The sequence below is a fragment of the Cyprinodon tularosa genome, unplaced genomic scaffold (assembly GCF_016077235.1).
Source record: "Cyprinodon tularosa strain WSP-4 unplaced genomic scaffold, ASM1607723v1 ctg155, whole genome shotgun sequence".
Lineage (NCBI taxonomy): Eukaryota > Metazoa > Chordata > Actinopteri > Cyprinodontiformes > Cyprinodontidae > Cyprinodon > Cyprinodon tularosa.
This window is the reverse complement of record NW_024038386.1, coordinates 583,609-606,757: the sequence shown is the minus strand read 5'-3', so window position 1 is coordinate 606,757 and position 23,149 is coordinate 583,609. Positions and strand designations below refer to the sequence as shown.

At 38.8% G+C, this 23,149-nt stretch overlaps 1 protein-coding gene across 1 annotated transcript in view; it reads right to left on the bottom strand.

The window, feature by feature from the left end:
• LOC119780114 (plexin-A1-like) overlaps positions 1 to 23,149 on the bottom strand; it is a 241,063-nt gene that overhangs the window by 46,257 nt on the left and 171,657 nt on the right. Inside the window, exons 11-15 of the mRNA XM_038280016.1 lie at positions 22,213 to 22,309; positions 19,472 to 19,662; positions 11,681 to 11,832; positions 4,861 to 4,984; positions 4,581 to 4,717 (exon numbers count right to left, since the gene is read on the bottom strand). Of these exons, the coding sequence (XP_038135944.1) occupies positions 4,581 to 4,717; positions 4,861 to 4,984; positions 11,681 to 11,832; positions 19,472 to 19,662; positions 22,213 to 22,309 (701 nt within the window). The remainder of the gene's footprint in view (positions 1 to 4,580; positions 4,718 to 4,860; positions 4,985 to 11,680; positions 11,833 to 19,471; positions 19,663 to 22,212; positions 22,310 to 23,149) is intronic.

Genomic DNA, 23,149 nt, shown 5'->3' with positions numbered 1-23,149 from the left:
CCTGCTAATAAACAATCATTACAGAACTACAGATGAAGGAGGGGAATGAAAGTTTGATGAAACATAAAAGAGATGCATCAACCTGAAATCTGTGGCTACATTTTAATAGCTGTTTTTTTACATGCCGGTATCAACTGTAGCTGATTCCGTTTTGAACATGAAGGCTTTATATTAGCAGTAGAGGCAACATCAGAATACGTATTAAAGAGGACGTTACATGAGTGTATTTACCAGTTACTGAACCTCGAACAGCAGTCTGTCTGTGAACTTAGAGAATCCAAGTCTTTTCATTCAGATTTACAGAAAAACTGCAAACAATTCAAAATCCATCAAATTTGGTGACAGACGATAGAAAACACCAAGGGATAAAAAATAGCGTCCTTACTGATCATTATTTCTGTAGAGTACTGAAGGTTTTCTAGCTACTGAACAGAGATGGGAAGTAACAAAGTTCAAATACTTCGTTACTGTACTCAAGTAGATTTTTCTGATATTTTTACTTTACTTTACTACTTATTTTTATGGCGACTTTTTACTTCTACTCCTTACATTTTTACTAGTGCTGTCAATCGCTTAAATTTTTTAATCGCGATTAATCGCATCAATGCCTGAGTTAACTCGCGATTAATCGCATTTTAATCGCACATTTTTTTCCTGATTGAAAATAATTTAAATACTCTCGATGACATACAAAAAAATACATACAGGCTAGGTTTGTGCCAATGCTCTTTTTTTTAAATGAAAACAGGTCACAGACACTGATTTATGCCATAGAAACATATGGCAAGAAGATGGGGAGGCATGTAGCAAAAAATAACAAATATGTAGCCAAAAAAAAGGCCCTGAAAACAGGCTGATGTAAAAGACAGTCTTTACAGTTAATAGTCTTTTGAACAAAGACAAGCATTTTACCCTACTGCTATAAAATTTAGTAGAGTTAACATTAGATGTTAATTAATCAAGATAATAATGAACAATTTTCAATCAATACATCAAAATCAATAGACCGACATCACTAGATGGAGGTAGTCTATGAAAGTTACTTTTCAGACTCTTAACAAAAATGAGAACACACACACACCCACCCACACACACACACGCGATACCGAGCTGTGGCGTACACATGCGGCAAGAATGCCGTAGCAGATTCCATTTCACCTCAGTAATCTGTTTTCTCAGCGTATTTCAGGTTGCTACTAGTTACCAGACACTCAACTTGTTTGTTGGTGGTGGGGCTTAAAGAAAAGGCACTAGCGTCACCCAGTGTATGAGCGTCTTTTTTCCTTGAGGAGCTCCGCTCTCGAAGCCTATGAGAAATGCATAGACTGGGGGAAAATAGCCCCGCCTTCCCGCAGGCTGCAGCGGGATGTACTTGGAAAATTGTACCATAAAACCACATAGCGTTAATCTCACGTTAAAAAAATTATCGCCGTTAAAATGGCCTCGCGTTAACGCGTTAATAACGCGATAATTTTGACAGCACTAATTTTTACACAAATATCTATACTTTCTACTCCTTACATTTTAAAAAATTGGCTCGTTACTTTAGTTTTGAATCATTTCAATGGAGTTACCGTTATTATTTTTCACGTCATCAATACCAAATTCAATCTAATTGGATGGGAATCTACGTTGCATTTGACGCACCACTACAAGATGAATCGACAGATTCGGCGGTATTCATTCGCTGCAAATCATTGCAGCTTGGTGGCGGTGGCGTTAGCATAGTAGTATGGACGACGAGATGATTGAAAATGAACACAATGGAGATCTAGTCCTATTGGCAGACATCCATTTAAAATGTAGGCAACGGCATGGAAAAAGTGGTTTCTACTTTTACTTTTATACTTTAAGTAAATTTACAAGCCTGTACTTTGTTACTTTTACTTGAGTAAAGAAGTTTAAACAGTACTTCCACTTTTACCAGAGTATTTTTCAACACAAGTATCTGTACTTTTACTCAAGTACGTAAAGTGGGTACTTTTGCCATCTCTGCTACTGAAGGAGTATTTTGGTAGACAGAAGAGAAAAATTGTTTTTTATTAGAATTTTGTAAGGTTTTTTTTTATTTTTATTTTTTAGAATTTTACCTTGGCAAGAAAAATCTTATTGCCAAAGCACCTTAAAGGAGCTCCTAAAGTAGCCTGACGTAGTCCGACTCAATCCTAGTCAGAATATGAGTCTGATACTGCTCCATAGAGCTGTGATTATGGGGCGTGTTTCGAACGAACCAGGAAAAAAAATGCCTCTGCACTCAATTGGATAGACCTACAACCAATAAGAGCAACGGAGTGCGTGACGTATGTTAAGCGACGCATAGTTGTTGTCCACAAAAATCAAAGCGTGCAGTTGCACGCCTATAATAAGAAGATGAGACTTGATCGCGTTTCTCTGTTCCTCTTTTAAAATTAATTTGCTGTCGATATCTTCTAGAACAGACCTAATAGCAGAATCTACTCACCCAAACTCTCCAGCGGCAGCCATTATTGTTGTCACCCAAGCGCGCATTGGTCACGTGGTTGATTACGTTACTGTTTGTCATCTGTCCATCATCGTATAAAGCCCGCCCTGACAATTTGATTGGATCGCCTGACAGTGGGCGATAATACTCGCGCTACTATGGAGCAGAGCCAGACCGAACCTCCCCGACCTCAAACTTTGTGGGCGGGACTAAGTTCGGAATGGCACCCAGGCTACTCCTAAAGTAAGCAAACATTAGAAATAGTGATGAGGACTTTAAGCGAACCTAAGAGTGTCTGAGGCAAAAAAGATGCTGGAAAAAAATTATTTTAAAGTAAAATAAATTGGAAAAACTTATTTAATAATTAAATAATTATTAATTACTTAACTTTATCATCTTCATTGGGCAGGATTCATTTTACTGGCCGGATGAGTTAAAGCTAACGCTCAGAGTTGCTTTTCAGGGATTATTGAAAAAAAATTGTCAACTAATGTGGTAATCACATCACATCAATACCTAAAGTGATGGGTCAAACTCTAAAACATGTCATTTGCTTAAAGATTACATTGCTTAGCAGTAATTAAGACAAAACTTTATAATATAAAATATAAACATACATATGTATATGTTTATTATTTGGACATGTTTTCATGTGCAGTTCTTTTACAATGCTCAATTCAATTGTCTAAATGTTTGTTTATTTAGAAATGTTAATTAAATAAAAGAATCTTTTGAGATTAGCCTAAAGAATTATTAATAGGTTAATCACTTACTAAAGTAATAGATAGCTGCAGCCCTAGTCTCAGCAGATGTCTGAATCCCTCCTTGGCTAATAATGCTTGGCATGAACCTAGATATGATCTCTGATTGTCTGTGTGAATGCACACTCAGACGTTCAACATTTTCTTTCATTTCACAGTAAAAAGGACTTCATTAAGTGACTTTTGCTCACTAAATCAAGGAGAACCTTTTTGAATATGGCCCAGATGTTTGAGATTCCAACAGGTCACCAGTCATGGCAAGCCAAACTGTAAAATGGGTTAAAACTTCTGTGAGCAGAAACCTTGGTTACTTTTATTTCAATGTCTTGAAACAGGATAAGTGTGCACTGTCCTCTGATGAAAAACAGCTTTAATTAGTACAGCTCTTGGATCGCATAACAGCAAAACATCCACTTTTAAAATAGGTGATAAAGGATCACTTTCCCTTCAGTAGAGTGATGACATTGCATCATCTTGAAATAAACCTATCTGAACGTTTGCTTTTATAAAAAAATAATAATTCTGGAATTAAACTGGAAAGCGTTTAAGACTAAGGCTCTAGATCCGTCAACATATAGAGCAGGGACTTTATACTGAACTCAGTTAACAGAGTTCCCATTGATCACGAGACTCCACCTCCCCACACGGCGGCTACGCCCTGTTTGCTATTTGTCACCACCGTTGGGTAGCGACAGCGGGCTGTTTCAACAAATCCCAGAATGCTTTGCAAGGAAAGCTCTCCTTGCAACGCATTTTGGGACATATCTGCTCGTCTAGTGACCATGGATGATCACTACTTTTCAAGCGGCATTCTGGGAAATTTCCGAGTCCACTAGACATTTAGACACTCATCTACAATGGTGTAATCACTATATATAGTGCACTATATATTGCACTATATATAGTGATTAGGGCGGATATTCGGTCACATACTAAATATAAGCAAGTAGGAGTTGAAAAGTTTACACACCCTTAAGTCTACACACCTTTAAAGACAGAATAAAATCAGCTGGTAAAATATGAAAAAAAAAAAAAAGAATATATATATATATATATATATATATATATATATAATTCAATTCAGTTTATTTATATAGCCCCAAATTCACAACACATGTCATCTCAAGGCACTTTACAGTTCAACCAGATCTCATATATATATATATATATATATATATATATATATTTATTCCAAATCAATATTTTTTTTTTTTACTTAAATATCATTCATTAAATTTTATTTATCATCACTTTTTCTTTTTTGTGTTTTTTGAATGCTTAGTGTGGGTTTATAATTTTCTGTAACATATTTTTTGTAAACTTTAAAGCACATCTGTATGTTTAGCAGATTTTCTCACCTTTCAAAGGTACAATTGTGAAGGCCGATCTTCACAGCTACGGCACTGCCTGCATTAAGATGACTGCCTTCAATGGTGATCCTTGTTCCTCCAGACAGAGGGCCGGCGGATGGGTGAACGCGGTTAAAATATGGAGACTAATGAAAGAGACAGAGGGTAAAGCAGGTCAGGAAGAACTCAGTGCTTTTAACACGGCTGTCACACACAATTATAAGATTGTCCCAAGTTAAAAAAAGAAAACCCTTTTGCCAGAGCAGTATTTTAAATCAGAAACACTTGCCACAAAGGTGAAGGCTTTAGGTGAAACAGCTTTGTAGTCAGGGTGGATGCAGTCCCTTACGCAGACCTCCACCTGGGCATCCTGCACTCTGTAACCCGTGGCATCATTCAGTCGGCACACGATCCTGAGGAGAGGGAAGAACACAGATGGAGAGACGAGTTAAACTGGTTGCTTAAAGATAACAGTTTAGTTTGGGCTAAGGTCATCTAGAAGCAACAGCTCCATGTCTATTTGTTTTGAAGTGTGTTAAGTTGGATAGAAGGCTTTACCTAAACAAACACGGAAACAAGGAAAACTAGAACTGGTTTTAAAAACAACAGAACCAAAACATTTATACTACTAATATACACTCAGTGTTGAGATCAAAGCTTTTGAAATGTGACCAGATAAGGATTGAACCCCAGGAATGAAATAGTTTGGAAACCGGCAGGTTTAAATGACTTCCAGCCTTCTGATGGGGTAAGACGACTAACCAACGAAAATATTCAAGGTTTTGGTCGAAGTGAAACCGGCTAAGAAACCTTAAAGATAATAAAAGCTGGTAATAAACAAACATTTCACCGTATATGAATAGAACAAAAGTCTTAAATCAACTGTCTGTTGTAACACAACTTTACAGACCATTTAAATCTTCAACACAAATTCTAAAAGGAGTTTCAGTAACAGAATAGGTTCCTTTTACAGATTTATCACGATTTTTCTTAACCCACTTTTAGATACATATTTGCTTTGAGGTACAAAGAATACTGTTGGTTCTCAGAAAAACTTAAACTAAATTTTTAAAAGGGATTATTGGAGGCCATGCATAAAAACAAAAATGTATCTCTAATGTAACCCCAAGAACACATTGATAATACAACTTACAACAAAAAAAGGAGGAAGACAAAGTAGGAGATGTTCGTAAAACTTTTTTAAATGTCTGTCTAGAAGGGAATATTTGGTAATCTGAACATGCACGTCTAAAACCTGCCTCTCCTGTATTTGCAGTGAGTCCATCATAAAAACAACAGAACAAATGTTCAGAGCAAATCTCATCTGAAATAGAAGAGTCTCTCTGCTCCTGTGTACACTAAGCCTGCATTAACTCATACTGTAGAAGCGTAAGCAGAGCACATGGCCTTGGGCGCTGGCCGGCCAAATGAAAATCCACTGGAGAAATTATCGAGCGACGAGAAGAGTGGTGGTGCAGCCTGCAGGGAGGAGACACACACACAAACTCACATACGCACAAACTTCATATTTCAGCCACTGGAGACACAGTTGACTGTTAATTAGCCAGAGCGAACGAATGAGACAGAGAGAAAGGGCGAGAGTGCAGAACAGAGAGAGAGAGAGCGCGCTTAGGAAAGGAGAGAGAACATTACAGTGAGCGAGGCTGATTAATTGAACGTGCTCATATCTTACACATCTCCTCAGCTTCCTCACCCTGGGATAAGTTGTTAACTCTGCTGCTTCCTTCCTCCCTGCAGGTGGCCATGGTAACCGTGGCACAACGGCGACAATGAATTTCACATTCCGATGCCGTGCGCATCAATTGTTTTTTACTTTGCCTTTCATTTATTCCCAGGTCTCCTGCTATGACAGGGGGCCGCCATTAAAATGCTGGGCAGTCCTCGGCTAGAAACGCGGCTTGGGCTGCGACAGGGCTGCAAAGATGACGGGTGGCTGCACCGAGCTAGTACTGATTCACCGCTTCAAACGTTACCTCGTTTAGATTAGTGCGTAAAATTATGAAATAGAAAAGGAAAGATGTTACATCCACAGATCACTAGTAATAAAACAATATTTTTTCCCCTTCCTAAAGGTTTCTTCAAGGTGAAGTCATATCCAGTTCGTTAATATTTAATGATTGAGATGAATGACAAAAAGTTCTACTTCCTTCAACTGGATCAAAGAAACAGAGACTGACTGAAGGCTGGATTAAGTACAAGTGTTGGTAGCACAAAAAAAGATGGGGAGTAATGGTGAGAACAACGTGTTCAAATTTTTCCAAGATGTAAAATGACCCCCACCTCTCTTTTTCTACCACCTGACCTTTGACCTGTGCTGTCAGTCCTAAAGACTCCTCTCTAGATCTGATAGGGTTACAGGGACATCAAGTGAAACCAGGCCACTAATGGCTCCGTATGGCAAACATCACTTATAATTAGGATGGCAGCCTAACTGCCTACCACACCCTCCTCCTCTTCCCCCCACCCTCTTCTCCTCTTCCTGCGCTGCTACTATAACAGATTTGCAGCACCACAGAGCTGAAATTATAATAGAAATAGATGCATTAAAAAAATTCTAATCACATTTTTCTTTTGGACAAAAATTACAAATGCAAACATTTTAATTTTCTGCTGCACCATCCACAAGCCTGACCTCCCTTCTTCTCTCATCAAGAGTCCATTGTAGCACGGATATATTGTTACTATAGCGTACCTTCTTCTGCCTGTCACTACCCGATCCGTACCAGGAACGCAATCCGTACCATCAGCTCATTTGCGCAGGTGCAACAAGATATTCATCCAGGTCGCCATATAAAATGTAATCAAGGGACTAAAATTACTTATTTTTATCCTTAAATCATCAAATAATGCAAATTTCCATTGTTTAAAATGATAATTTTTTCTGGGATTTGGATGAGTTTTACATTTGGTTATATTGCATGTCTGACGTCATCATCAGACGCGCTCAGAGCAGTCCAGCAAAATATCGTTACGTTATGTGTCTTTATTTAGATGATGCACAATTTACTATAAAAGTACTACAAAATGCAAACATAAAACCCCATATTACTGCAATTATCTACAAATTGCAGGCAGAAAAAATAAGCCGCAAGGAGTAGGGTTGGACCCCACTTCTGGGACAGATCGGAGCTGCAGACGAGGGATGAACAGAAAGGATGTACCGTAAGCACATTTATTCGCTCAGAAAAGACGTTAACATTTAACAAATTACAGTTAAGTACACTTTTTATAATTCAGGAGAGGAAAAAAGTAGTTTCTACTTTTTTTTTCAGATAGCGAGGTGACCTATACTGTATATATCCTAGCTGTGAATGCACAAGCGACCTAACAGTACGGATTGGGTCATGACTGTGCAGACAGACTGTCTTTATTATTACCACCACCTCACGGACTGGAGTGAGAAATCTACCATCTTATTCTCCACAAATCTAAAAAGACCAAAGATCAAGTCCCTCTGCCAACTACATTTTCTTTAATTGCAATTATATTGTAAATGTAATTAATTATACAGCCTTACTAGATATGAAGCAAGAAATCAGCAGAATCCAAGTTGATTTAATGCTTGACCCACATTTTCATCTTAAAATCGGAACAGTTAACTCTCCCAGCTATTCTGACCACACTCTTCAGTGCAGATGCTGTTACTGGGGGAAGAATTCCACGTTAGCGTTATTAGTAAAAGTGAGGCGTTTAAGTTGTATAAATAAGAAAGATTAGCCATAAAGTCTGTAAATCAGTTTTATTCTACAAAGGAAAGCTGCCACCTCCAGCCCCTTTAAAGGGGAACCTGCCATCGTAAATTTTATCCTTTTAAAAAGTGTACCGGTAGGTCTAATATCATGTTTGACTAACTAATGTTGGAAATTGTTTGGAAGTCTCACAGCTGAGGGACCACAGAGAGAGGAGGCTATGGGCAGCTCTTTCAGCTGCATCCTCATGCTAGAAGGGTGTTTCTAGGTTCATCTTTTACTCCACCTAATTGTTTCACTCTGTAGTTTGGGTCTATTCTGTTTTCGTCCTTCTGTAAGAAGGATCTTCTCAATTATTCACATATATTACCATCACATCCAGTATTTAAATTCAACAATGTATTTAGTCTATTGTTGTATTTGTTGATTAAAATTTCATTATTTTACTGATTTTATTTGCAATTTTACAACTGATTGTCCTCTGAGATCAACAGTTTTGTCACGTAGGATGGAGCATAGAGCAGAAAATTACTGCACACCTTAGAACAGAACAGGCTGCAAGTTAAAAACCAGCCACTAATCACTATTACTACTAATACAAGGCAAAGACAGTGATTTTTCTCTTCCTCTTATATCGACATATAAAAGCAGAGTTAATTACAGCACTACTGTATGTGGGACATTAGTTTATATAGATGCAAAATGAATTGATTTATATCAGCCGCTGAGACGTTCTTCTCCTTCTGTTGCTGAGGGTTGGTCTGAAAGCTACAAGTTGGAACTTTTTAATCAGAAAAAAAGGCTAAAATAAAGCTGATTCTTACCCGATAGCTAAAGACAGTTATGTAATTTTTTTGTTTGTTTTAGAAAATGTTGATAATCTGAAAACTGGAGAGCTGGGAGACATTTTTCCTCTGGCGCCTAAACAAAAAACTAATAATCAACCACGGCAAAGACCTTAAAGTCTTATTTATATTTTGAAATATTACATATGTATATATAATAATCTGTGTTTTCTATGGTTTTATTTCTACAGAAGCCTTCACCATGCAGAAAGAGGCAGGTCTGTATCTCAGTCTGGGCTGTTTTTCTGGAAATCAACATAAAGTATAGAGAAAGCAGGTACTCTTTATATTGTTTTATTTTAAAGGTCATGAAAATTGGGAATAACATTTGAATCTACAGGTCAGATCTTTCTGTATATCTGTTATCAGTCACCAAATTCCACATCATTGACTCCATTTGTAAAATGCAGCTCTACTTAGGTTTCACTATCTGGGAGAAAAAGTCAACCTGTTTCCTCTAGAATCAAGAAAAAAATGAAATCAGAGCTTGTAAATTATAGATCACAACTGACATGCCACTACCCATTCTGGCGACACCTGTCACCAGCAGAGAGAGCAGCAAAGCGTTCTGTTGTTTTTACTGTCAAAGTATCAAAGTCACGTCTCTTGCCTTTCCTTCCTATTGAGGAGGCAGACGAACAACCAAATCAGCCGGGGCTGTGCAGTAAAAATCAGCAAATGGCACATTAGTGTCTACTGAGAGCTACATGGTAAGGACCTGAACACTGGAGACGTCTCAAACTGTCACGAATGTCCCAAATTCTTTCCTAAATGAGCTCGTCTGCTTCAAGGAAAAGGAGATAGAGGCGTATTTCACTACAAACTGAAATGCCTTGGATTTCCAGGTGATGGACCAACACAGATAATAAAATGGACAAGGAAGAGAAAGGTTTTTAGAATGGATAACAAATGGACTATAATGGTAATCTTGCCCCACTCTAATGCCTATAAATTTACTCTAACACTACCTTCAGAAATAACTGAATTAGTAAACAGAACCTACCTGTGAGCAATTTGATAAAATGCTTGAAAAATAAAATAAAAAAGGTATATTTCTACAATGTAAAGATAACTCCAGTTTACAAAAGAATTTTTTAGATTCCATGAGAACAAAACTGAATATTCTGGCCAACCTGCAAAGTGGAAAAACACTTTATATAACACTGAAAACCAACAACGTCCTTACAGTAAGACAGGGAGGGGGCAGCATCATGCTGTGGGGATGCTTTTCATCAGTATGTAACAGGAATGTTGGTCAAAATTGATAATAAAGTGGATTGAGCTAAACTAAGGAACAATGGTAGCGGAAAGAAAACCTAAAGTGTACACACCCTCCATCTAATCCGACTCAGTTTCTTCTACTATTTAGTTCTCTTAAAGCTGGAAGACAAAGACAGGGAGAGGTGGTTCTAGAGAGCATATATTTACATGCTTAATTAATACCAATGATAGATTTTTAAGATTTTTATAATAAACAAAAATCTTGCATTAAATTTTATTGGCACAGATTCTCAGCCATTGGGTTGATGACAGATCTGCCCTTACATTGGAGCCAACCAGACTTCTAATTCTTGTTTGATCTCTCATTAAAAAGGCTTCTTCAGTTCTTAACATTGAAAGAATCAGACTAACATTCATAAGGCTGATCTAAAACCCTTTATGACTTCTATATTGAAGTATGGATCTCTATGGAAACAAAATGTAAAAGAATTCAGAGCCGTTATCAATCTGTCAAAGGAATGTTAAGTAGTTTGAGCGAAGCCTCGAATCTAAAGCACCACCAACAGGATAGTGTTTATATTTCCGATCATAACTGAAGGGTAATAAAAACTCACATGAAATCATTTATTTCTGGAATAATGCAAAATAAAAAACAATCTGCAGAGCTGAATTGACCCTCTTTGTCGTTAAAACAAAGAGCTCACTCATACTAGAACAGACTGTGCGTAAACATGAAGCGAGATCATCCAGACGGGACTTTCAGGCTGCTCCAAATAATCTGCTTCACATAAAGAACTGCTGCAGTTATTAAAAGAGAGTTAAATTAAATCCACAACACCCGCTGTGATTCAGAATTTCCCAGAAAGCAGTAAATATAACCTAATGAGAGGAGGCGTTCACATGACAACCTTTTAGCTATGAGCAACCTTATGGGATGGAAGCCACCCACTTCCAATAATAAAATGTTATTAATCTTGAACTTCTTAAAATCAGAATAGTTGGAGAAATACATTCGGTGTAGGAGGCTTCATGAGTCAGTTTATTTATTCTGATCATTTGTGGAATAAAAGGTTGCCGTCACATTTAGAAGGACCGCACGCCTGCAGCACAGCGGTAGCGTGCGCAGCTCTGGGCGCTTTGAAGGGAATTGGTTCTTTTGGAGAGGAGGAAACAGCTTTTAACCTTTACCGGTTTTATGAAACAGCGAGGGAGAGATTGCTGTGCTTAACGTCTAGTGTCACATCGATTTGGGACTAGAACAAGCGGGGAAGAGGAGAATTTCAGATGTAGTTATGTGAATGGACAGGGAGACGACTGAATGGTGTCAACGTACCGCTCAGGGCTGATGTATTTGTCCGGCTGAGGGTTGCATGCCACCTTCCCGATGCGCACTCCATTTTCGATGTCCTTAAACTGCAGACCCAGGTTTTCACCGGTGATAGTCAGCATAGTGCCTCCCTGTCTGGGCCCCGTTTCTGGAACAAGCTGGTGGAAAGACAAACAAATGTTGGGATTAAAAAGTAAGTTTGGCGAAATTAAACATGCAATGCATGTAATCTGTTGTTAAATACAGATAGATACAAAAATGCATTCAGTAATAAGTATTATCTTTTTTTTCCTCTATACTTTTGACATTTATTTTCACATGTTAAGTTAAATGGAAATAAGGGATTAACATTTTCTTCATTCTATTGCAAGTAAAAACACAGACTATATCACTTAAATATTCAAACCAACTGTCTATAGAACCCACAGACTTTGATAATAGAGTCCTGCTGTGTTAATCCTAAACACACCTCCTGTGCAGGGAATTAACGCTGCAAATCCCCCTAAAGACATCCTCCTCCCCATGAAACATGGTGGTGGCAGAATGATGCTACGGGGGACATGTTTCATAAACAATGACAAGTAAGCTGTTAGTAACACCTCGTACGAATAAGGGATGAGTGGCTGAACATAGGGGGTTAACTCAGGGTGTTAAATACTAACACTGTGATTTTTTTAACCCCGCCCCCTTTACAATTGCTATGTGACATAAAACACAAACAAATTGGATGTAAATAAGATTTGCAGAGTCTCAAAATGTTTAGGAGTTTGAGGTCTATTAACATGTTTTTTTTTCATATTGCTGTAATTTATCGCATGATGAAAGTTTCTATAGTGGTGGTATTTGAAAGGTGCTACGCTATCAGCCCCATTAGCTCCACCTGTTCTCACTTTGCAGCCCTCCCTCTCAGCCTCAGCCAATTACTCATTCAACCAATAAGGATTCATCTGCACATTCAACACTAACAAAGTCTTAATGTCAGATCTCCTCTCTTTCCCCTCAAGGTCTGCGAGAGGTGAGAAGAGGTGCTAATGGCTACCGAGTGCTGGCCTGGTTGCTAATCACTTCCTATTCATCCATTTCTACATGCAGACAATGGTAATCAGTCACTTCTAGCATAATTAGGCCTAAAGCTAATTGGATTAGAGCACAACCAGGCCGTGGGGGTCATTTGAAGCGACATAGAGAAGGGCGGGGTTTAGGCTCCCAGTTGGGTCTCAGGATGTGGGCAGAGTTAAATTTTATATTACTGCTGCTGTTATGTTTTTTTTTTTATGAATGCTTTACATGCTTTTATTCTTAAGAATTACCTTCCTTATTTAAATTGGATCTCTTTATGTATTTATTGGGTAACGACTAATTGCAGGGGGAGTGCGCTGAGTTCATGCCCCACTCCCACAGACTGCCACTATGGGTCCCTGAGCAAGAACCTTAACCCCACACTGCTCAAGAGGTGCCACACAATGGCAGCCCACTGCTCTCTAAGTTAAATGCAGAGAATTAATTCCGTTGCTTTTCTACTTGCGGCAGTTTAATGACAATAAAATAGAATTCTAAAAAAGGAAAAAAAAAATCTTCTATTCTAATTGATGATCAAACTTAGCATATTTCTGCTGACAGCAAAAGTTCCTTTATCATTAGTGTTTGAATCATGCTGGATGATAATGAGACTGGTCCTTTTAAGGCAACATGTTTCAGTGTTAAGTTACACAAAGAAAGAAACCACAGACAGTGGCTGGCTAGTTTCAGACAGAGGTGCTACAAACAGAAACACAGTGTCCTGGAGGCCAGAGCTGAAATGCCACAGTGATATAAATAGGCTGTTTTCCAGTCTGTCACCACCTAAGATGCCGCAGAGCATCTCTTCTTCCTCTTGAACTTTTTTAACTGCCTTCCAAACTCTTGCTTTGCTCTAAATGGGCCTATTTTAAAGCGCACAACGACCGAGTGACTAGCTCAGAGTGGTTCCCCAGCCAGAATCTTCAGATATGTTAATCAACTCCTCCTCCTTTCTCAATAAGTGGCAGTTTATCAAACACACATACACGCCAGTGGTTACATCAGCAGCTAAATACCACAAACAAAAAGGCCTTTTTGATAAAAGCCGCCAGCCTAAACACTCGCTCTATTCTCTGCCTGCCGTCACAACGCTTTACGCCCATTCTGTGGCTTTTTCTTTTTCCTTTGTAGCATCCTTGTCCTGTTGTGTTGAAGGCTTTGTGTCAGGCCCATTGTGTCTGCCTAAGCAGCAGAGCACAGATAGCATCTGCTCGTTATAGGAGGGGGAGGAGAACGGGGTGAGGAAAGCAGGGGGCATGGAGATGATACGCACGCTGCGTAAGGCCTCTGAAGTTTTCTACAATCTTGAGAAACTAAAGGTCACAGACGAAATGATGGTGGTACTGCCGAGCATTCTTTACTAGCTGACTAAGTGAATTATTAATAAGATAATCAATGGCGATGTGTGAAGAACATTCTGTGTCAGAAGTCAAAATCCATTCGGGGCCAATTATAACATTCTAGCTCAACTCTAAGGGGACAGAAGGAGTCATAAAGACGCAAACAGCTGACATCTTGCCATAATTGTTCCTTTATAGACGGGAACTGCAAGCATTTGCACTGCCACTGGTCCTTTTAATGTTGGCTTGTGCAGTAACAATGAGGCTCATTGTTCAGCACTAAAACTCGATCAGCAAATCAAAGTGGTTCGGTCGATAAAAGCCTCTAAAAGGGGCAGAATCTATCTCGGTGTCGACAGAGGTCGCTATAAAGATGGGGAAATGACCGAAGAGCAAGGGAGATAAAGGGGAATTGGATGGGGAGAAAAGGAAAAGTTGAACTGCTAAAGATCCCCGGGGAAATGAGCTGAACATGAGAAGGCTAATGTGGAAAATCTCAGAACTTAAAGGCACAAAGTAGAGAAACTACCAATGTTTCATGTGCACAAAGATGACATTTTACTTAAAAACAGTTGCTCATTCATGTCATCCACCTTCTTGTTTTCCAAATGCAAAAAACAACTCAGCAGCTCATAACTATGCCACAAGCTGAAGAGCTAAAAATGCACCATTACAGCCCTCACGCTGGCACGGCCGGCTCCGTTTTAATTGGTTTCTTAGGGCTCAGTGCGATGCTCTCTACGTCCCAAAAGAGCATGCGAGCAGGATATGATGGATGACGGTGGGCCAGGTAGCGTCCAGCACCAGTAAGGGGACATTTTTTCTATATATCAGGACACAGAAGCACAAGGTGTGTGTGTTTTAATCCGTGCAGCTTGAATGTCATCTTGAAGACACTATGAAGAAATCACTGAAAGATGAGATTATCTGGTTGTTTCAAATGTAGGAGACTTGTGAGTACCAAACAGGGTTTGATCAGTAATAGGCCTTGCATTATAATTCATACCACTATAAGCTATTATCTTAACATTCCTGGTATTTTATTAGGATTTTATGTGACACGTTATTTCCCTTACAAATAGAAACCTAAAAAGTTTGGTTGGTGTTTGTACTAAGCCTCTTTGAGTTAATACCTAGCATGTATTTTCAGCATCCTCTAGATGCTGAAATTCTTTTGTGGAATGTCAACACTGAAATATGAGTCTGTTATTCCTCCCTCAATAAAAGAAAAAAAAAACAGACTTTAAACTTGGACATAATTAAAAGCTTTTTTTCATTAGATTTTTAAGGTCTGGGCTTTAGCTATGTTATTCAATTTGACATAAACCATCCATTGTAGCTGTGTTTAGGGTTACCACTCTGCTGGAAGGTGAGCCATTCTTTTGCCCTATATTTAGCTCCATCCATCTTCCTCTTTAATTTGTACCAGCTTCCCAGTACCTGGTCAAAAAGAAGGTACCTCCACTATTGTTTGCACACAAAACCAATATTTTGAATTTGAGTTTTTAGATAATGGAGAGCACAATGCTTTGCAACAGCTACCAAGCCTGAAACATCACTTTAAACCCTAACCTTGGTTTAATTTCTCCACAGCCCTTAGGAGAACAGTATTCTATGATTTACCTTTAACTCTTCAGTATTATGTTATTCTTATTCGTTTTTCTGAGGTCCATTTTTTATATACCGTATTTTCATCTTTTGGCTGCTGTAAACACAAGAATTTCCCCATTGTTGTACAATAAAGGGATTTTCTATTCTATTCTCTTCTCTTCTATTCTTCAGACTAGCAGACTCTACCTACCAGCCAGAACAATTCTGATAGCATGTTAAGACTACTATTTTGGTCTTAACATGAAAATCTCCCTTTTCACATCTAGTTAATTTTGCACGATGTTTTTATATCTATTAATATAAACACACACATATATATATATATATATATATATATATATATATATATATATATATATATATATATATATAAATCATATACACTTTTTAATAAAACGTGTCTTACTGTGCTTTGTAATGCAAGATTAGGCACTGTAAAAAGTTGAAATCTGAAGCATTTTCTTCTTAAACTAAATGCATTGTCTTATTCAAGTGAATTTATCTAAAATAAAAAGTAAAGTAATACTCAATCCACTGGCCAATCATCTTATTTACCTACTCAAATTAAGGGTAAATAGACTAACTTAGGAAATGTCTACTTATTTCGACATCATTCTTGCAGTGTGTTAAAAATGTCCGTTATGGGAAAATCAGAATAGTTGTAATCTATAATTTGCTAGTTGATAGGTAGACAATGTTAGACCAAACAAAAACACTGTAGGCAGGACACAGCTTAAAGTCCAGATTTTTGCCATTTCTGACATTAAAATTTAACACCTAAAATTAGCTGCCATTCAAGAACAAGCACTGTTATGGAAACGGTGCAAATGGCCTGCTGTACAAACAGGTTGACCACATGCTGCTCAGCATCAACACTTATATTATGTTGTGGTGTTTCCTTTCTTGTTGAACACTTTCATCTCCGGTCCAAATGAAATTAGAGGCCATAGAGTAGCCTGCATGGTGCAAAAACAAGCAAAAGATGCTTCAAACAAATAAGGAGAACATTTAAAAAAGGGGAAAGCATACTTTGGACTGACAGAAAGCAGCAATATGTGTGGCTGATGTGATGCTCTTTGGGCAAAAGAATAAAAAGGCAAATGAAAAGAGAGAGATTGTCATCTGCCGATGTTCTTTTGGCATTAAATGTCAGACTATAAATGTCATAGGTGGAGAAAAGAGGTGAGGAGGGTGCGATAATGCCTCCTTTCAAACCCATGTCTCCCCCAGCTCCCCCTGAAAAAACCAGCAGTACCCTCTCCTGCTGATTCGGAAGCTCCTCTATGCCAGCATTTTGACTGCCACCAACATCTTGCCCAGAGGGTAGAATTTAGCCCTACATATGTGTGCATGAGCACACGCTCGCATGCAACCACCCCCTCACCTCTCTCCTACACACACAGCCCAATATCTGTGCATGCTTGTTTCTAAGAGATAACTGAAGCGAGCATGAAGGGAGAAGGAGCATTAGTTCAGGGACTTATCTATATGCCACTGCTCCAATTATCCAATATCTCCATTAAGGATTTAAAGCAACACAGTCTGTCGCACACAAAATGTACTAAGGAGTCTAGTAAAACAAGTCTGCATTGATGAAGAATGAGTATAAATTTATGTTTTCTCACTTATCTAAACTGTTAAAATTGCATTTTTTTCAGCTTAGGTGACTTCTTTTGCAGTTCTATTTATATGCTTCTATTTTCATAAAAAAAGATTAAGGAATAAAGAAAATGAAAAACTGTCTTTAGCTTAAGCTGATGAATGATGCATCTGTTTCACTTTGAGCTGTGTGTCTATACCAGGGGTGAGAACTGCAGGCTCAGTGACCCCAGTCACTGTGAGACGAGGACCACCACCATGGTTGCCGATGGCAACAGATGGCTATATTGTACTGTTAAGGTGCCTCAGCTCCTCCATCCAACTATGTGCACTAAAGTGCGACACACCTACACCACAGTGGGACACAATAAGCAGAACCCCACTTCTTATTCTTTCTTGTCGCCATGTTTTCCTCCTCAGCATCACTACTGTTCCTGCCTCTTCTCGTATCTTCATCTATAATCTGCTCTGTGTGCTCCGTCTTCGTGTGTCTCCTGCCTCCCCCTTGCTCGCCCATCTGTGCTGGCCTGCAGTCATAGTGCTGGCCTCTGAGTTGTCTGTCTTGTCTGCAGATTTGCCTCCTGTGATGTATGATGTTCCTTTCATGAGCCCAGGCCAATAATGACACAGCAGAGGGAGGGACATCGAATCTCTCTTCACTGGAATCGTAATAGTGAATTTTCGGACCCAAAAAAACTGCCAAACCCGGATTAATTACTGTTGTGACTGGATTAGTCCTTCAGAAAATAGTATTTTAGAGTCTGCATACTACAGTTATTTAGTTATTTACTTAATGATTATTCAAACAATTGATTAATAAAATTAATCCAAATAATCATTTTAGCCCAAATAAACATACAGTTGGGAAATACACTAAAAAGCGCTGTAAAATTGCGTTAGGTATTTCTTTTAAACAAAAAAGGGCTGAAAGGATTATATATTATTGTTTTGCCACATTTTGGGCAAAACGGGAAAAGCTTTTTCATCTAAAATCATTGATGGGTCAGCTTTATGAGATATACATAGATTGATATGTCCCATTTATCTCCAGAAACATGATTAAACTGAAAACTTGGCTTAAAGGGAAGCAACAAATCAGACCTGAGGGACCAATACCTACCATTAATGTCTCTATTAGGGTTAAAATGAGGCTGTAAGCATCAATCTTCTTAGATGAGGCAGTTTAAACTTTTTAGATAAAAAAACACAGACGGATAACAACAGATGTGTTCATAATCTTCACATATGATAATAGGCAAACTGTTTTGTGTTGTGAGCCAAACAAATTGTGTAAATCCTTCCACCTATCACAGGTAGAGGCAGCAGGAGCTTGAAGTGACTTTTTCTTAAAACCCAAATTATGAGAAACTCCAAATAGTTTGAACACGACAGAAAACCACCATCCATCCAATCTTCAAAACGAATTACATCGTTTTGAAGATTACAACATTTGCTGATGGCAGCTGTGATCGATTACAGGAACATTAGCCTTGCCAACAAGAGCCTTTATATCCCAGAGTATGGTACTGGTTGGATAAGTCTTTGCACAGCTACTCTGAGGCAATGCCTCTAACTCCTCCATCTCTTTTACTGTCCTTTCTGATCCTGGATGACCAGTGTGCTCTGCACTGATGAAGCAGTTGACCGCATTTTAATCACTTTCCAAAAACTTGGACTTACTTTGGACAAGTGAATCAATATGTCTACAGAGCGAATCCTGCAGCCATGGCAATGCAGGCAGCTGGGTTTGCTCAGACTGAAAACTTTTAACCAATTTCTCCAGAAGACCAGACTAAATTATCTCTGTAAAGTGTGTTGAGATGTGTTGTGAATTGGCGCCATATGAATAAACTGAAATTAATTTGAATATCATTAGTTATAATTCAAAATGCAGGTGAGAAGGACAAAGTATTGAACCATTTGAACATTTCCTTTAACTTGAAGTTCATAGAGCTGTTTATGAAAGAGCTTCATAACTGCTGCAATGTTATGGTTTCAAGGGACGGAAAGCAGGAAATGTGCAATGAAACTATCAAAATACGATTTCTTTTCAACATTTTTCAATCTTTTAATGTTTTATTTATCTGTGAGTGAAGCGTGTTCATGCTTCTGTGTGTCTGCACACACAATTTAATCATTAACATACATCTACAATGTCTTTTCATGAACTACTGAAATTAGGGCTCACCTTTGTGATCTTTGGGTGAGCACAGCGGGCGTTTCCAGTTGCAGCGTGCATCCAGACGCTCTCGGGGGTAGTGCACTCCTGTCTGAGGGAGCACTTCTTGTCTCCTACACACCAACCACACTCGAACCTGGCGTTTGCCTTCAGACACATCCCGCAGCTGTCTCTTAGCGCATAGCATTTATACAGGTGAGCTGCAAATGAGAAGAACAGAAGAAACTGTGAGATTTAGGTGTTAATTTAGAGCAAAATTATAAATTATGATAAGCGAAACCTGCAAACACTTTATTTTGAAAAGGCCTGATTTCCTCTTCAGTACTGCAACAGAAACAGATTTGCTAGGACAAAGTGAAGGCCCTCTCACTCAGGGACCACTTCTTCCTCTTTCCAATTTTAACTCCAAATCCCACTGGTCTTAGAGCAGCTTTATAAAACCTGTAGCAATTACTGGCTGCTAAACGATTTCCCTGTAATTACATTAACCTAACCGTATTTGTGACTGAGAAGCATTGCTAACACTCTACCAGATGTCAACCCTGATGGCAGGGGGACATCTTTGTCCTGTAGATGCCCGCTAGACGCACTCAGGAGATTCCTATGAGCGATAACAATGCAGAGCCACTGATTCCCAATGCTGATACTGTCTGAACGTGTTTCTGCAGACGTGCCGTATATGTTACAGACACACTGCTATGACATCAGACGCAGCAAACACATGAAACGTGAGACAACAACAGCTTGTTTGGTACATTTGGACATCAGGGACTGATCAATACCTGAAGTGACTTATATAACGGTCAAATGGTAGCAATCACCGCTTTACCAGCTTTAAAGACGAAACAGTTGGAGTACAAAGAATATGTCAGAGTGAAATCCCTCGGCTTCTCGCTGTGTCTGAAAGCACCGAAGAGCAACGAGGAAAAGCAGATGATGACACTCCCTCTGAGAGGGCGTACATCCACGGGCCATATCGAACATTGATGAGGTTATTTCAGCTCACAGCAGGGGGATAATGTTATAGTCCCCCTGCTGTGCTATGTAAGCCACAATAATTATAAAGACAACACTATACAGAGTGTTTTACCGGTAATTATATCCAACAGACGTGATCTCATTGTCTCGTCCCAAAGTGGCGCATAAGATGTATGATTTTAAAGACGGACCACAAGGCTTTTTATTTGTATGGAAACATAGGCAACAAGGTTGGGTTTTTATAAATAGACATTTCCATACGTTTTTCCCTCTTCACCATCAGTGAGGAAATCCTACGTGATAAATTCAAAAACAGTTTTGCTTTTGAGGAAGCAGCCATAACCCTGAAGGCAGCTTCAAAACAAAATCAAAATCTGGGACAAAGACCTTAAAATTGGAGACTCAGCCTTTGATCTGAGCTGAAACTGAATTTCTAGGCCGTGACAGCTATTGTTATATTTAGAGAAAAAGGTAAAAGCTTGCAAACTGAGAAGATCCCCCAGTTGTTAGGTAGGAAATTATAATTTCTCATAATAAATAAAATCACAACACAAAAAAACTTCACAAATATTTTTACAACATGGCTAAAAGACAGGTGACCATAAATACGTCTGAACGTCCGTCCTAACCCATAAATCTTTCAATTACTATATAGAGGACTTTATAGTGAACTAAGTTAACTGACCGTTTGGACAGACGATCACTACTTTTAGCTCCCCGTTGGTCACGTAACTTTGCATCCCCGCAGTTAGCGACCGCCGTAGGGGACAGCGGGCTGCTGTGACAGCAGATCCCGTAATGCTTTGCGAGGAAAGCTCTCCCAAAGTATTCTGGGATATATTGGCTTGGATGGGTGATCACTACTTTTGAGGGTGCATTGTAGGAGATTTCGACTCCACTACTTTTTCATCCACTAGACGTTAGGAAACTCATTTCAAATGACATAACCACTATTTAGGGCCCTATATATTGATTAGGACAGACATTCGGAAACAGCCTAAGAGGATATGTGGGCGGAGCTAAAGAGGTGGAATCAGCTGCCTACATCATACTATAATATTCTCCGTTGTGAGATCAATAAAGTTCAATTAAATATTATTATTATTATTTAGAGGAAAGAATGAGGGGTTATTAGAAAAATATCAACTAATGCAAAATAAAAAGATCTGGGTGTGAAAACTAAAGGAGAATCAAAAATCCCAGCCAACAGTATGTTAGTTAGACAGCTGACTGCAGGCTTATCTGGACCAGATTTTCCCCCTGAAAGAGTTTCTAGCCCATCATGAAGCTACAGAGAGGAGCTTGGGATAGAATAACATCAACATTCACACATAATGTTGATTTAGAAAAACAAATTAACCTAATGTGTGTTTTAAAGTTGTGGGAGGAAACTGGAGTACCTGGAGAGAACCCACACATGCATTGGTGTCTTTCTGATTAAAGCAAAAAGAAATCAAGCTGTGGGTTTTTAATTTAGGTTTTTGTGTAAATACTGACAAAAGGGGGATTTTCTTAATGCTGTCAGAATCTCATTCCAGCCTAAATCCTTATAGCTGACAGATCCTATCGCCTTTAAAGAAAAACTGTTAATTTAATTGAATTCTGCATAAATCTGCTAAGAATCGTAGATGCAACCTGCCCCCATGTATGACAGGCTTATAGGAAAAAATATTTAGCAGAAAAAAACATACCCTTTAAGCACAGCAGGATGTATAAATGATAAATGGATGTAAACAAAGCAGCCTTCAGTGATTGACGTCCAACTAACTCACCTTTAATGTTGTAGGGGTTGTCGATGACAAAGTTTCCATTCCAAACCACAGACAGATCTACGGGAAGGTCGCTGATATCACTGCCCTCATAATTATACTGAAAAAGAAACCAACATTAACGCAAAGATTAGTACAAAGTTGCTTATTTAAAACTTTCTTCTTGAGATAATCAACATCCTTGGTTCAATTAAGGAAGGAAAAGGTAAGAGAAAAACTGGAAAGAAGAAAGCGAGTTCAGCTATGGTGGTGATGCGATATGCTACGGCGCTCACAGTCAAAGAGCCATAAAAATGAAGTATGAGAGACAGGCTATATTGTGATTTTCACACATGGCACATCCACGGCTCCCTGGTAGAGCGCAGAGTTGATTAAGAAACTGGGATCCCCATCACTGCATGACTCATTCCATCCCAGTGATGAATGAAAAGCCTAATATATCTCCAACAATAATATTCTCATCTAATTTCATTTTTTGCATCCTGAACTAATAAGAGTTGAAACGTAATTGACTCCTCGACGGCATAATCAGTTTTATGGATTTGCTTTAAATGAGACAACAAGCCTCAGAAGCGGTAATCTGATGGCGGTGTATGTGAACCCAAGGGATGACATGGAAAAGAGCTCCTTTGAGACTCCTCCTAACAAATAAATACCGACGATTATCAGCACCAAATAAAACACAGCTGTAGAAGGGGCACCTCCACCCATGTGATAACCCACAGAGGGAAATCATTTTCACAAAAGCCATGCAGAACCAGTGTTGCAAGCAGACGCAGGTTTGTATCCAACTATCAACAGGCATCATTGGGTCATCAAGTGGCTATAAAAATCTACCATCTAACGTCCAACTGGTTGTTCAGTCATGTCTAAAGTCTTTTCTGCATTTTTAATCACAAACCTGGAGTAAGTTTGCCAATTCTACAGGTAGTTTAACTGG